Below are 15,513 nucleotides of genomic sequence, written 5' to 3' on the forward strand. Positions count from 1 at the left end.
ATGAAGGGAATCTATTCAGATCATAGGCCAGAGATGTTATTTCTGTGGTAAAGACCTAACTGCATCATTTGTACAAGTGAATTAGGTTCCTGGACCCAATTGCAGTGTGAGCAGGGGGAGAAGGGAATGCTTCAGCACACCAAGCAGTTCTTTGATATCAGCTGGTTGCCATAGGATTCAACTCGATTCTGACACTATCTACCTGGAGATGGCATCCAATTCCACACACTGAGGACTCAATCTGACAAGATTGCCCCACACCATCATCCCCACTTCTTAAGCCAATCAAAAGCCTGGGCTATTTATTACCTGTGTCTCCGACCCACCACTATACATTCGAGTTCCCATGACCCCTCTTTAGACTCCAGATGCCAGTCCAAAGTCCTGGTTGTTTGCTTAGTTCTGAATGACTAACTATAAACCAAAGGTTCCCAGGACCCCTCTTCAGTTTCAGTTAATTTGCAACTTCCTCAATCACTGGTTTATTATTAAAAAAAAAAAAAAAAGTAATTCAGGAACAGCCAGCCAGACAGAAGAGATTTGTAGGGCAAGAAACAGGGAAAGGTGCCACGGTTTGCCTACTCTTGCAGCGTGACACTCCTCCTGTAATCTCCACGTGTTCACCAACCCAGAAGTTCTGTGAACCTGTTAAGATTTCTATGGCGGCTTCATTACAGGAGCATCAAACTCGTGGCCGTTTGATTGATTCAACCTTCAGGGGTTGAAACAGAAAGTTCCAACTCTAATTCTGTGGTTGGTTCCCCTGGCAACCAGCCTCCACCCGTAGGCGGGGTCCTAAAGTCATCTCATTAACACAACAAGAGACACTTTTGTCATTCTTAGCACTTAAGCTAAGAGCCAGGAATCCTGGAGGAAGACCAAATATACATTTCTTATAAATCATAGTATCGCAACAGGATAAATAAGAAATCTGAAACTTGAAAAAGCAAGCTTTCTTCTTGAAGTAATAGCCTGAGCAGTTTGCTCTTCATGAACTTGTGTTTTCCCTGTAGAAGCTTTTTCTCTTGAATGTTCTGCTTCCTGGTGTCATTTCAGTTCCTCTGTTCCTCCCTACTTCACTCTTTTCCTTCCTCCTCGCTCTCTGAAACCATTACTGAACTAATGTGAAAGAATGGTTTTGAAACCTGAAATTTTTCTATGGTATTTTAGATCTTACCAATTTTTAAAGAAGCTCATAGAAATATATTAACCTTAGTATGTACTCACTCCTTCAGTAACAAACATGCTACTAAACATGTTCATTAGTAAAAATTGCCTTTACATTTCCCTACATTCAAATAGTGAATATGTATATGTATTTGTTGTATTGCAAAGCCTATATTCTTAAATATGTACCCAAATCACATTTCTTTCATTAACTCATTTTCTCATTCACTTGTTTGTCAAAATTTAGCAAAGTATATTGTGCACCTACTATGTGTCAGGCACTTTTTTTTGCTTTTGGTATAATCCATGGTATTGCAAAGAGTTGGACATGACTGAGCGATTTTCATTTACTTGCTTATGTATAATGTGAAAGTGTTAGTTGCTCAGTCACGTCTGACTCTTTGCAGCCCCATGGACGGTATCCTGTTGGGCTCCGCACTCCATGGGATTCTCCAGGCAAGAATACTAGGTTGCTATTTCCTTCTCCAGGGGATCTTCCCAACCCAGTGATATTCAAGTAAAACATCACCTCTGTTCTCCCCTTTAAGGGGAGGTAGATAGGCAAATAAGTAATGATATTAGTAAATATTCCTGGTAAATAGAAGGATTGGGGTGATGAGGAAATCCTGCCTGAAGAAATGCAAGTACTGGTCATGAGAGGTAACTGTAGACCTTAATAGGCAGAAGGCAGAGGTGCAGGTGTGGGTAAAGAGAAAAGCCTTAAAGGAGATCAGCTTGCACAAAGGCTGATGAATTAGTGGCTAGAAACTGGATCAGGACTTGGGAGTGATGATGGAATGACTCTAGGAAGGCAGACAGGGACTTGAAAGTAGAGGGCCAGGTTAGTGAGAATAGACTTTATTCCAAGGACACAGATAGGTTTTCAGAAGAGGAGAAGATTTTTAGTTTATAAGTCTAAATAGTGTATTTAGTCTCCACCTGACAGCGAGATGGAGAATGGATTAGATGTGGGTAATGTTAACCGATGCTAGGAAAGATTGAAGGCAGGAGGAGAAGGGGACAACAGAGGATGAGATGGTTGGATGGCATCACTAATGTGATCGACATGAGTTTGCGTAGGCTCCAGGAGTTGGTGATGGACAGGAAAACCTGGCATGCTGAAGTCCATGGAGTTGCAAAGAATTGGACACGACTAAGTGACTGAACTGACTGACTGAATGTTACTCAAAAAACTGGGTTCTCCTCTTGATGGGTGTCAAGCCAAAACACAATTGAAACCATATAACTCAGATTGGGACTTGAACCCATGGTCTTTTAACTGATATCACACTTAATCTCAGGACTTAATGAAACTCAGTTTCTTGATGTCCCATCACAGAAAGAATTCAGCAAGAGGCAAAGAGATAGGTAAGAAATGGATTTATATAGTGAGAAATACATTCCACAGAGTGTGGGCCATCTCAGAAGGCAAGAGCAGCCCCTGAGTATGGTGTGGTTAGTGTTTTTATGGGCTGGGTAATTTCATAGGCTAATGACTGGAAGGATTATTCCAACTATTTCGGGGAAGGGGCAGGTTTTTCCAGGAGTTGGGTCACTGTCCACTGTTTTGCCTTTGATGATCAGCCTCAGAACTGTGATGGTGCCGGTGGGTGTGTCATTTAGCATATGCTAGTGTACTCAGTTCAGTTCAGTTGCTCAGTCCTGTCTGACTCTTTGTGACCCCATGGACTGCAGGACTCCAGGCTTCGCTGTCCATCACCAGCTCCCAGCGCATGCTCAGAGTCAAGTCCATTGAGTCCGTGATGTCATCCAACCATCTAATCCCTCTGTTGCCCCCTACTGCCTTCAGTCTTTACCAGCATCAGGGTCTTTTCCAGTCAGTTAGTTCTTCACATCAGGTGGCCAAAATATTAGAGCTTCAGCTTCAGCATCAGTCCTTCCAATGAATATTCAGGACTGATTTCCTTTACTATTGCCTGGTTTGATATCCTTGCAATCTCAAGAGTCTTCTCCAACACCACAGTTCAAAAGCATCAATTCTTCCACGCTCAGCTTTCTTGGTGGTCCAACTCTCACATCCATACATGACTACTGGAAAAACCATAGCCTTGACTAGATGGAACTTTGTCAGCAAAGTAATGTCTCGGCTTTTCAGTATGCTGTCTAGGTTGGTCATAGCTTTACTTCCGAGGAGCAAGCGACTTTTAATTTCATGGCTGCAGTCACTACCGCAGTGATTCTAGAGCCCAACAAAATGAAGTCTGTCACTATTTCCATTGTTTCCCATCTATTTACCATGAAGTGATGGGACCAGATGAAATTATCTTCATTTTTTGAATTTTGAGATTTAAGCCAGCTTTTTCACTCTCTACTTTTACTTTCATCAAGAGGTTTTTTAATTCCTCTTCTCTTTCTGCCATAAGGGTGGTGTCATCTGCATATCTGAGGTTATTTTCCTCCCTGCAATCTTGATTCTAGCTTGTGCTTCATCCAGCCCAGCATTTCACATGATGTACTCTGCATATGTTAAATAAGCAGGGTGACAAAATGCAGTCTTGATGTACTCCTCTCCCAATTTGGAACCAGTCCATTGTTCCATGTCCATTCTAACTGTTGCTTCTTGACCTGCATACAGATTTCTCAGGGGGCAGGTAAGGTGGTCTGGTATTCCCATCTCTCGAAGAATTTTCCACAGTTTGTAGTGATCCACACAGTCAAAAGTTTTGGCATAGTCAATAAAGCAGAAGTAGATGTTTTTCTGGAACTCTCTTGCTTTTTCAATGAACCAGCAGATGTTGGCAATTTGATCTATGGTTCCTCTGCCTTTTCTAAATCCAGCTTGTACATCTGGAAGTTCTCAGTTCATGTACTGTTGAAGCCTGGCTTGTAGAATTTTGAGCATTACTTTGTTAACATTTGAAATGAGTGCAATTGTGCAGTAGTTTGAGCATTCTTTGGCATTGCCTTTCTTTGGGATTGGAATGAAAATGGACCTTTTGCAGTCCTATGGCCACGGCTGAGTTTTCCAAATTTGCTGGCATACTGAGTGCAGCGCTTTCATAGCATCATCTTTTAGGATTTGAAATAGCTCAGCCAGAATTCCATCACCTCCACTAGCTTTGTTCATTGTGATGCTTCCTAAGGCCCCCTTGACTTCACCTTCCAGGATGTCTGGTTCTAGGTGAGTGATCACACCATCATGGTTATCTGGGTCATGATGATCGTTTTGTATAGTTCTTCTGAGTATTCTTGCCACCTCTTCTTAATATTTTCTGCATCTGTTAGGTCCATATGATTTCTGTCCTTTATTGTACCATTCTTTGCATGAAATGTTATTTTGGTATCTCTAATTTTCTTGAAGTGATCTCTAGTCTTTCCCATTCTAGTGTTTTCCTCTATTTCATTACATTGATCACTGAGGAAGGCTTTCTTATCTCTCCTTGCTATTCTTTGGAACTCTGCTTTCAAAGGGTATATCTTTCCTTTTCTCCTTTGCCTTTCACGTCTTTTCTCTTCTCAGCTATGTAAGGCTTCCTTGGACAACCATTTTGCCTTTTTGCATTTCTTTTTCTTGGGAATGATCTTGCTCACTGTCTCCTGAACAATGTCACGAACCTCCATTCATAGTTCATCAGGCACTCTGTCTATCAGATCTAATCCCTTGAATCTATTTGTCACTTCCACTGTATAATCAATCATAAGGGATTTGATTTAGGTCACACCTGAATGGTCTATTGGTTTTCCCTACTTTCTTCAATTTAAGTCTGAATTTTGCAGTAAGGAGTTCATGATCTGAGCCACAGTCAACTCCCAGTCTTGTTTTTGCTGACTGTATAGAGCTTCTCCATCTTTGGCTGCAAAGAATATAATCAATCTTATTTCATTATTGACCATCTGTGATATCCATGTGTAGAGTCGTCTCTTGTGCTGTTGGAAGAGGGTGTTTGCTATGACTAGTGTGGTCTCTTGGCAAAACTCTATTAGCCTTTGCCCTTACTTCATTTTGTACTCTGAGGCCAAACTTGCCTGTTACTCCAGATTATCTCTTGACTTCCTACTTTTGCATTCCAGTCCCCTGTGATGAAAAGGACATCTTTTTTGGGTGTTAGTTCTAGAAGGTCTTGTAGGTCTTCATAGAACTCTTCAACTTCAGCTTCTTCAGCATTAGTGGTTGGGACATAGACTTGGATTACTGTGTTATTGAATGGTTTGCCTTGGAAACAAACAGAGATCATTCTGTTATTTTTGAGCTTGCACCCAAGTACTGCATCTCAGACTCGTTTGTTGACTACGAAGGCTACTCCATTTCTTCTAAGGGATTCTCGCCCGTGATAGTAGATATAATGGTCATCTGAATTAAATTCACCCATTCCAGTCAATTTTAATTCACTGATTCCTAACATGTCAGTGTTCACTCTTGCGATCTCCTGTTTGACCACTTCCAACTTACCTTGATTCATGGCCCTTACATTCCAGGTTCTTATACAATATTGTTCTTTACAGCATTGGACTTTACTTCCATCACCAGTCACATCCACACCTGGGTGTTGTTTTTGCTTTGGCTCCGTACTTTCGTTCTTTCTGGAGTTATTTCTCCACTCTTTTCCAGTAGCATATTGGGCATCTCCTGACTTGGGGAGCTCATCTTTCAGTGTCATATCTTTCTGCCTTTTCATACTGTTCATGGGGTTCTCACGGCAAAAATACTGAAGTGGTTTGCCGTTTCCTTCTCCAGTGGACCACACTTTGTCGTAACTCCCCACCATGACCTGTCCATTTTGGGTGGCCTCCATGGCGTGGCTCATAGTTTCATTGATTTAGACAAGGCTGTGAGTGTCCAGGAGTCTCCAGCAGAGGCGTGGGTCAATAGTGGCCTGCTGTAGGGTCAGGGGCACTGACTACAACAGTGCATATACAAATCCTTTTGAAGGAGGTTGCCATTACCTTCATTATCCCTTCCATAGTTTGGCCTGAGGCCAAACAACAGAGGGAACATAGCCCTGCCCATCAGCAGAAAATTGGATTAAAGATTTACTGAGCATGACCCCGCCCATCAGAACAAGACCCACTTCCTCCCACAGTCAGTCTCTCCCATCAGGAATCTTCTATAAGTCTCTTACCATATCCATCAGAGGGCTAATGTATTACAATGAGCATAAAATGTGGCTTAAGGTCCACTGGAAGTCGAATCTTTTGCCACCTTGGACCTTGTTAGTTCTAACCGGTTTTCTTCATGTCCCCAGTCCATTCTGAAGGAGATCAGCCCTGGGATATCTTTGGAAGGAATGATGCTAAAGCTGAAACTCCAGTACTTTGGCCACCTCATGCAAAGAGTTGACTCATTGGAAAAGACTCTGATGCTGGGAGGGATTGGGGGCAGGAGGAGAAAGGGACGACAGAGAATGAGATGGCTGGATGGCATCACCGACTCGATGGACGTGAGTCTGAGTGAACTCCGGGAGTTGGTGATGGACAGGGAGGCCTGGCGTTTTGCGATTCATGGGGTCACAAAGAGTTGGACACGACTGAGTGACTGAACTGAACTGAACTGAACTGATGGCTATGTTTCTTTTAAAGGTTGTACCCTGCCCCCTTCCCTCTTGTTTTACAACCAAATCAAAGATTGGGAGAAGGAAAGATTTATTACTTGCAGCAAGTAAGAATACTAGGGATCTTGCCCAAAGCAGTGTCTCCCCGAACAGTAAAATTGAGAAAATTTTAAGTATAAGTGTATTCATGAAGGGGTTTGATTGAGTCCAAGCTATAACTGGTTGAAGTCAAGAGGGTCAGAAAAAGGTCAACATCATCATTCCTTAGGTTCCAGTTGATCTGGTGGTTGAGTGCCCCAGGCTGATCTTTACCATTGACACAGAACTGGGAGTGTCCTTACTTCTCTTGCTTGATAACAGGCAATGTTTCTGCATTCTTTAGTTCTCTTAAAATGTTAATTACCGAGACTTGTTCAGGCCTGGCTTAGATCACAAAATGGCTTAGGGCAAAAATGGTTTCTTTTCTGTCAAGAAAGCTGTCTTGGTTCTCTTTCTCTTCAACCCTCTTGCCCTAACTGCTTACAGCAATACCTGAGATAAAGAAGCAACTACAGTGTCTAATGAAATGTGAGATGAGAGGTGGCAGAGACTCAGAAAGGTAACTGTGAGGAATATGAATGTTTGTAAGTGTCTGAAATCAGAGAGATTCAACTCTGTGCTTAAGCCAGAGTGTCCTGTGTGCATGCAACCGACTCTAACTGCTCCTTCATCCTCTCATGGTTTGTCTGTGGAAGGAGCTTGGCTAATGCTAATTGAACTGACTTCCTGAACTAACAGCCTCACTGGTTTTTTGCCTAAAGTGTGCTTATTCCCTATAGAGGCTTCTCCATTTTTGTCTGTTCCACTTCCCCATATAGTTTCTTTGTTCACAGGATTCATTTCTTGAAATAGCAGGAGTGAACAGCATTGTGTTGAAACCTGTAAACTTTTAGGGTTGTATCTGCTTTTAACACAGCTTCTGCAGTTTTCCCTCCAGAGGAAAGCTTGGGCATTTTCTCATGCTAGAGCATGTTGCCCTTAGTTTGGAATCTGCTGAAACAAAAATTAATTTAAAAATGCTAATTCACAAAATTATCAACCATATGTTTAAAAATACATTTTTGTATCTTGCTCCATTGTAATATGCAATCAAAAATTTGTTCAGATTTCCAGATTTTAGTGAATCTTCTATGCTTGTTGTTGTTGTTCAGTCCCTAAGTTATGTCCAACTCTTTGCGACCCCATGGACTGCCCCATGGACTGCAGCATGCCAGGCCTCCCTGTCCCTCACCACCTCCCAGAATTCACCCAAGTTCATGTCCACTGAATTGGTGATTCTATCCAACTGTCTCATCCTCTGCCTCCTTCTTCTCCTTTTGCCTTCAATCTTTCCCAGCTTTAGTGTCTTTTCCAATGAGTCAGCTGTTTGCATCAGGTGCCCAAAGTAGTGGAGCTTCAGCATTATCCCTTCCAATGAGTATTCAGGATTGATTTCCCTTACAATTGACTAGTTTGATCTCCTTGCTGTCCAAGGGACTCTCAAGAGTCTTCTCCAGAACCACAATTCAAAAGCATCGGTTCTTTGGTGCTCAGCCTTCTTTATGGTCCAACTGTCACATCTGTACTTGACTAATGAAAAGACCATAGCTTTGACTATATGGACATTTGTTGGCGAAGTGACGTCTTTGCTTTTTAATACACTGTCTAGGTTTTTCACAGCCTTCCTTCTAAGAAGCAAGCATCTTGTAATTTCACGGCTGCAGTCACCATCCACAGTGGTTTTGGAGCCCAAGAAGAAAAAATCTGTCACTGCTCTCACTTTTCCCCCTTCTATTTGCCATGAAGTGATGGGACTAGATGCCATGATCATAGTTTTTTAATGTTGAGTTTTAAGCCAGCTTTTTCACTTGCCTCATTCACCAAGGAATCATGTATGCTACAAGAGTATTTTCTCTCTTCTTCTGGGTTAGCTCTGATTCATTGCACAGTGGAAATGTGCACATCATCGAATTTCAATTCTTTCAGTATTTCTTCAAGTAGCAATTCCATTTTTGCAAGAAATCTTTCAGTATAGAATGATCTTGGGTTGGAATGTGCAAAGAATGTCATTGGAGAAATATATCTCATCTTTAGATTCTGTCCATCTATGTGATGACAGATGTTGTTGTTTAGTTGCTAAATTGTGTTCAACTCTTTTGCAGCCCCATGGACTATAGCCTGCCAGACTCCTCTGTCCATGGGACTCTCCCAGGCAAGAATACTGGGGTGGGTTCCCATTTCCTTCTCCAGGGAATCTTCCTGACCCAGGGATCAAACCCATATCTCCTGCATTGGCAGGCAGATTCTTTACCACTGAGCCACTAGGGAAGCCCATAATGACAGATACCTAATGGAAAACCAAAAAATATAAGAAATTATTTCATCTTTCTCAAATAGCTCTGTATTTGCGTTGTTTAGATAAGTCTCACATATCCTCCAGTTTAGCTGAATGTTTTGATTTTCATCCAGATAACTAGTTTCATATAAAAATATTTTGGAATTTTAGGATTTTTTTTTCCCTTCTTTACTTTTTCTTGCAAAGAATTTAAGCTAGATGTATCTTTTATACCAGTTTTGAAATTGTGTGCATAAATGCACAAAGTTTTTAAGTTTTCTGATCCCTTGCCTCCACTGGGTCAAATTAGCTGCTTAGCCCTCTATGCCTCACTACAGATTAACACAAAGTTTGTATTAAAAACGAATTCCTTTATAAGTCTGTAAGCTTTTGGGCAGAAACCTTGTCTCTTTTAACCCCCAGAATCTTCCACTGTACCTAGCACATAGTAGGCCCTCAATTTGTTGGATAATTGGTAATTAATCCAAATTTTCTACAGTATCTCAAAATATACAGCTTTATTGTGGTTTATCATCTCTACATGTAATTCTTCATGTACAGAAATATAGTACATTTCAGATGTGGTTTAAAGTAGGTGATGTAATAAAGATCTATATAACAGTTGCATTAGGAAAATTTTCAAATGAGTTATTCATTTCTCTTACTGTTTAATTTAGGCAGCATATGTATCATTTAAAGGTTCTTGATTTGGTTGTTTTAATATATTATGCCTGAAAATCAAGGCAGTTATAAGAAAATACTCACTTTTTTTGGCCATGCCCACAGCATGTGGGATCTTAGTTCCCTGACCAGGGATTGAACCTATGCGCCCTGCAGTGGAAGCACAGTGTCCTAACCACTGGACTGTCAAGGAATTCCCTGAAAATATTCATTTTACAGAGCAAAAATGTATGAACCCATGTAATACACACCAGAAGGCTATGTATAAATACATAGGCTTTCCTTACTTATTACTTCCTTTTATTGCATTTTATGTTTTATATTTTTCAAGTATATTTTTCAATAGAAAATGGTTATTCAAAAATGAAAAAGTATAATTACAAAAGAGTATACAAATAGAAAGTAGTTTTCTCTGCCACAACTGTGCCCAGCCAAACTTGGGTATCCTCTCAGAAACATTCTGTGCATATACAAGCAAATATATGTAAATATATGCATATATAATCACATATATGTGTTTTATATATGCATTACAATAACATTGGCACAACCACAAATATCATTATGCATACTATTGTTTTTCACTTAATCTATCTTGGCTTTTTTCTCCTTTCATATTACTATTCATCTTTTTTTATTTTTAACTAGATGTCTGGAGGAGAAGGAAGATATGCTTGAACCCTTTAAGAAAGTTTGAAATGTCTTTATGTGTAGAATTGAAATATATCTTGCCAAACAATAAAATGACAGCTACAAGAATGTTTAACCTTCTAGACCAAAGCTATTCAATTTTAATAATGTGGTAGCCATGTGAGAAAAAGGAAAAAGAAACAGATAAACTTAATTTTAATAATATATTTTATTTAACACAGTATGTCCATAATACTATGATTGTAACATGGAATAAGTAGAAGCAATTATTAATGAGATTTTGCATCTGCTCTTCTGACTCAGTCTTTGAAATGCAGTGTGTGTTTTGCACTGACAGCACATCTCAATCTGAACTAGCCGTATTTCAAGTGCCCAATAGCCAGATTTGGCTAGTAGCTTCTGTATTAGACATTGCAGTTAGAGACCTTACTTACCAATGGCTCCAACTAGATGTAATTTCTACACTGAAATCTAATCACTAACATCTAATTTTAAAATAAGATTTAAGGTATCACGTTTCAATTTTCTTTTAAAACGAAATATTGGACCAAATGTTTGTTGTTACTAATTGATTCTGCTTTATTTGTCTCTGGTAGCAATATTCTTTCAAATAGATACATAGTAAATGTTTGTGTACCCTTCTCTGTACATCTCCTTTGTTTACTAGGTGTCCTTGTCATTAAGAATTTAATTCCTATTGTTTAGATATCTTAGGAAACCCTACTTTTAAATATTCTTGAAATAGTAAAAACAGCTTAATTTGTGTGTGTGTATGTAATCAAGCTTGTAAAAAGTCTATGTTATTTATTCAAAGCAAGGAGTGCCTGGAAAATATTTCCTGCCAATTTTAAATGGCAGCATTTAATTACTTCATATTTAGACTGAAAACACATCAGACTTTTCCAAGGTGTATTCCATGTGTTTTCCTATTTCCAGGATAAAAGAGAAGATAAAGACAATACTAAGTAAACCATTCCATGGTACAAATTGGAGCCACTCAATAAATAATGCAATGATGAACGGAACATTTGATGATCACAGTTCTAGCAGCATCTTTGTTTTATTTTTGGTTTTTGTCTTCTACTACCTCCTCTGTCAGGTACACTATCCAGAACTTGTGTATTCTTAAAAGATTGCATATCCAAAACCTAAGCATCGTAAGCAAAATAAGTTATGATAAAATGATGGCATTACTTAATTACTGAGGATCAACATGAAAACCAACACTGTAATAGGAATGTACCTATTAAATTAGATCATACTTTCAATCCATGTTGACTCTTTTAATATAACTGTCATATAAGTCTTTTAGTATAATTATGCTTTACAGCCTTCTAAGTTTTATTAATATTTTAATAAACCCATGGAAATTTAAAATTTTTAATTAAAATCATCAAGGGAAAATAACTACAATCTTTCTCTAATATATCCATTAAGTGAAAAAAATATACTTATTTGACATTTCTAATTATTACATATTTAGGGCAAAAGTGATCACATTATGCTTGTGTCCGCCAGAATTCACCCATGTGGTGTGAAGAGAGAAGCCTCCAGAAGGGGGCTAAGTCTGGAGGAATAATGGGGAGGCACAGGTGGGCTGAGACACACGGAAGGCCCATGACATTGTAGGCGATTATCCCTCCTTGACCCTGCCCAAATGATACTTCTGGCTCACTACAAAGTATCGACAGGCAGGTAGGAAACTCCAAAGAGATAAGCACCTAGGTCTGCAAGCAGACTCACGGAAGTGACCAACCTCTGCCACCAAAGGACAAATTTGTCCAGATACTGAATATTAAAACTGCACATTATCTCACCACCTTCTACTATGCACGCTCCCCACCTGTAAATCAGAGAACAGCTTTTGTTCTACCAGACTACAATCAATTACTTACCTATAGCACTTAACCCTTGGTTTCTTTGGTATCCTTTGCACCAGGGAGTCAAGTGTATAACTGTCTGCCATTGGCAGGCCCTGCCTTCAGATCCCAAAGCCCTCCATAGGCAAAGAAAATGTACAATACTCCATTGTGATGGCCAGTAAGGCCTCTCCCTCATTGTATTCCCAGGAAAATGGCCATCAGCTATGCTATGCTCCTCACACTATTTAATCCAACTTGCTGGCATCAGATATTGAATTCTACTGTTTGTCCTCACTGCAACTACATGTAACCACTCCATTATAAAAATGCTCTGATTATGAGCATTCCCTGGGATGTCATATTCAAACTGCAGTTTTCAAAAGGATGTCTTTTACCTACAAGAAGTACTAAGGAAAACATAATTTTAAAAGACACAGTGGATACCCAGGAAAGCTAATCTTAATTAACAACTGCAGGCTGTCCTTTACATTTATGAGGATACGTGAACAGCTACAGTGAAGGAATAGTGAGGGAGCTCTCTCAACTCTGAGTCTCTCTGATTCAGTGAATACAAATTTTCTTTCCATGACTGGGACTGGGTCTTATTGTGTACAATCCATGTTTTTAATATATTAAAATATCTCAGTACCAGATAGTATAGTTTTCATCAAGAAAAAGTAAAATTCCCATTATCTAATAATGCAAACTTTTTTTGGTACAATTTAAAGTGTGTAAGTGTTATAATCTGAGTCTGCAAGGCAGGAGATTCAGAATTAATTCAGAATTAATGCTGAATTCTTGAAGTGGTAACATTTTGCTTTCTTTCCCAAAACATATGAGATTCTGTTTCGAAAAGTATATCTATATTGTTACACTGGCTAAGGGGCCACTGACTTAACTGAGAAATGCTTCTCTGGTACTCATCAGCATGGCAGCCATCAGACTCTTCTGAGGCACATTAGCAGTTTGGGGAGTGGCCTTTGTGCACGCTAAACCTGGTTCCAGTGGCTCCCTGAGAGCCACTGTGAGCAAGTCGGGCAGGGTCTGAAGGAGCAGCTTAATTCTAGCTGAGAGCATGGTGCAAACGATAAGCAGTTCTGATGTTCACAAAAAGCCTACACTTGGTACTTCCTATTCCTTTGTTTTAAATTATGTAATATAGTTCCTTACACTTACTAAATTTAGATTACTTAAAGGAACTTAGGCATTGAACTCATACAGCTAATCAACCAGAAAGATTCACAGTGCACTGTATTCGTTGTACAGCAGTGAAACACCCTGCCACCCTCTTGTTTTGCTCTTGCATAGCTGTATGTGCCTTCTTTCACACATCCTTCTCTTTAGCCATCTGCTGATGCTTTTTGGTTTTCTTGGCTGTTTCCCAGTGTATTATGCATAAAAGGTATGAGAGAACAACAAAAAAAAGCACAAAATGGTTTACTTTATTGCTTTCTATTGTTTACTAAAAAAGTAAATGTAAAGTTATAAAGATATCATGTAACCATTAATTTCATAGTCACCTCTCAGCCAAAAAAGAAGTCATACTCTCCATATCACAAATTTAAAGTTTTTGTAAACTGTACATATAAGAGCCAAATTTGTTTTGGCTATGCTCATTACTAGAGTATAGATGTCCTCTTTTCTTTCTTTTTTTTTTTGGTGTATACATTATTTTTATGTCACTTCAGTGTGTCCAGTTCACAAATCAAGTGTCCTTTAGGGGGACTGCTTCCTGAGCTGAGCTTCTCATGTAACCTCCATTGTCAGTGAATGTTCTTGAAAGATGGGCTAGGTTAGATTGTTACTCTTAAAATAATTATTTAAAAGAAACTTTGATAACTTCAAATATTTGCATTTATATGATGTAAAATTTTATATGAAATTATATACATTTACTTTGCAGGATAATGGTTTAGAGCAGGACAGTTGTTTTAATTAAACCTGCTTTTGGTGGATATATAATTGGTACATTTTTTAGTTTAAGGATATATGCTTTCCTCATGTTAAGGACATTTTTGCTGCTCCGATGCTGTTCATCTACTCCATTTTTGCTCTAAACTGAGTTTCACCTCCTAGTCCTTCATTGCAATTAAGATTTTGTCTTATTAACAATGGAAAATCAGCCTATGATCAGTTTGGGTCATAAGAACTGAAATTAGAAATTTAGGGTAGGAAGAGATACCCAATGTGGATGTTGTTTAATTCTTCTTAAATACCTATTCTGACTTTCCAGGAAGTCCCAGCTCCACCACTATTGGTAGGATTCTGTAAAACAAACAAGCAAAAAGTATAGTATAGTCATTTACTCTGAGTAGGTGTTTATGGAATAAGCCATTATGATCGGAGAATCAGTTAAACATAAATTTTTTTCTCTTTTTATGCACTACTTGACATCAAAAGCAAAAAGAGGTAAGTTGGCTATAAACCTGAGTGAACCTTATTTTCTTTAATAGATTTATTTCTGAAAGAGCTTGGCTTCAATTTTCTACAAATCAAGTACTTTTACATTAGGAAGCTTGTTATTGTAGATCTTTAATCTTTTCTTTGAAAGCTGAATAAGCACCTTCTGTAAACTTGGGTTTTAAAAATATTTAATATTTAAATATTTAATATTTAAATACTGCTTTTCCTTTAACCAAGTTATACATATGGTTTAATTTTCTTGTGAGGAACTTTGGTTTAGTTTTGGGGTTTCTGAGTTGTCCCCCTCCTCAAACGTGGAGGATTACATGTTATAAGTAGTTCTTCTTTACTTAAAAAAAAAAAAAAAAAAAGCCAAGAAACAACTGATATTGGTGAAAATCTATAATTGTCTGATCCATTGCTTTACAGAAGAGGATGCCCTGAACCTCTCAGAATATTTTCTAGTGTGATTTTTTTTTTTTTAGTGTGTGTGTTATTTTTTTTAATTAATTTATTTTTTGTTGAAGGATAATTGCTTTACAGAATTTTGCTGTTTTCTGTCAAACCTCAACATGAATCAGCCATAGATATACATATATCCCTTCCCTTTTGAAACTCCCTCCCATCTCCTTCCCCATCCCACCCCTCTAGGTGGATACAGAACCCCTATTTTTTTTGAAATGACTATAAAATAAGAAAATCAAACACATTTTACTGAGTGGTGTCTCATATATTTTTCTTGTTTGGGATATATTTTCACTTGATTTTTTAGTGGGCTCTTGTTTGTAGTTTAACTTATTTCTCTCTTATTTCTTTTTGATGATGAATTAATTCTGAGATTTCAAAGGAATAGATGGTCTTCATCTGATACATGCTATTATTGAGA

General features: G+C 38.6%; 1 protein-coding gene across 4 annotated transcripts in view; it reads left to right on the top strand.

Annotated features, from left to right (window-relative positions):
* The window catches only part of BICD1 (BICD cargo adaptor 1), a 246,143-nt gene that overhangs the window by 217,146 nt on the left and 13,484 nt on the right, over positions 1 to 15,513 (top strand). The window contains exons 9-10 of one of the 4 annotated variants that reach the window (XM_055573650.1): positions 2,925 to 2,932; positions 11,309 to 11,651. The exons of 2 other annotated variants lie outside the window; for them this stretch is intronic. In XM_055573650.1, the coding sequence (XP_055429625.1) occupies positions 2,925 to 2,932; positions 11,309 to 11,491 (191 nt within the window). In that variant the 3' untranslated portion in view covers positions 11,492 to 11,651. Of the gene's footprint in view, positions 1 to 2,924; positions 2,933 to 11,308; positions 11,652 to 14,624; positions 14,634 to 15,513 lie in introns of those variants that run through there. One more of the 4 variants, XM_055573639.1, reaches the window with a different exon arrangement.

The sequence above is a fragment of the Bubalus kerabau genome, chromosome 1, assembly GCF_029407905.1.
Source record: "Bubalus kerabau isolate K-KA32 ecotype Philippines breed swamp buffalo chromosome 1, PCC_UOA_SB_1v2, whole genome shotgun sequence".
In the NCBI taxonomy this organism is placed as follows: Eukaryota; Metazoa; Chordata; class Mammalia; order Artiodactyla; family Bovidae; genus Bubalus; species Bubalus kerabau.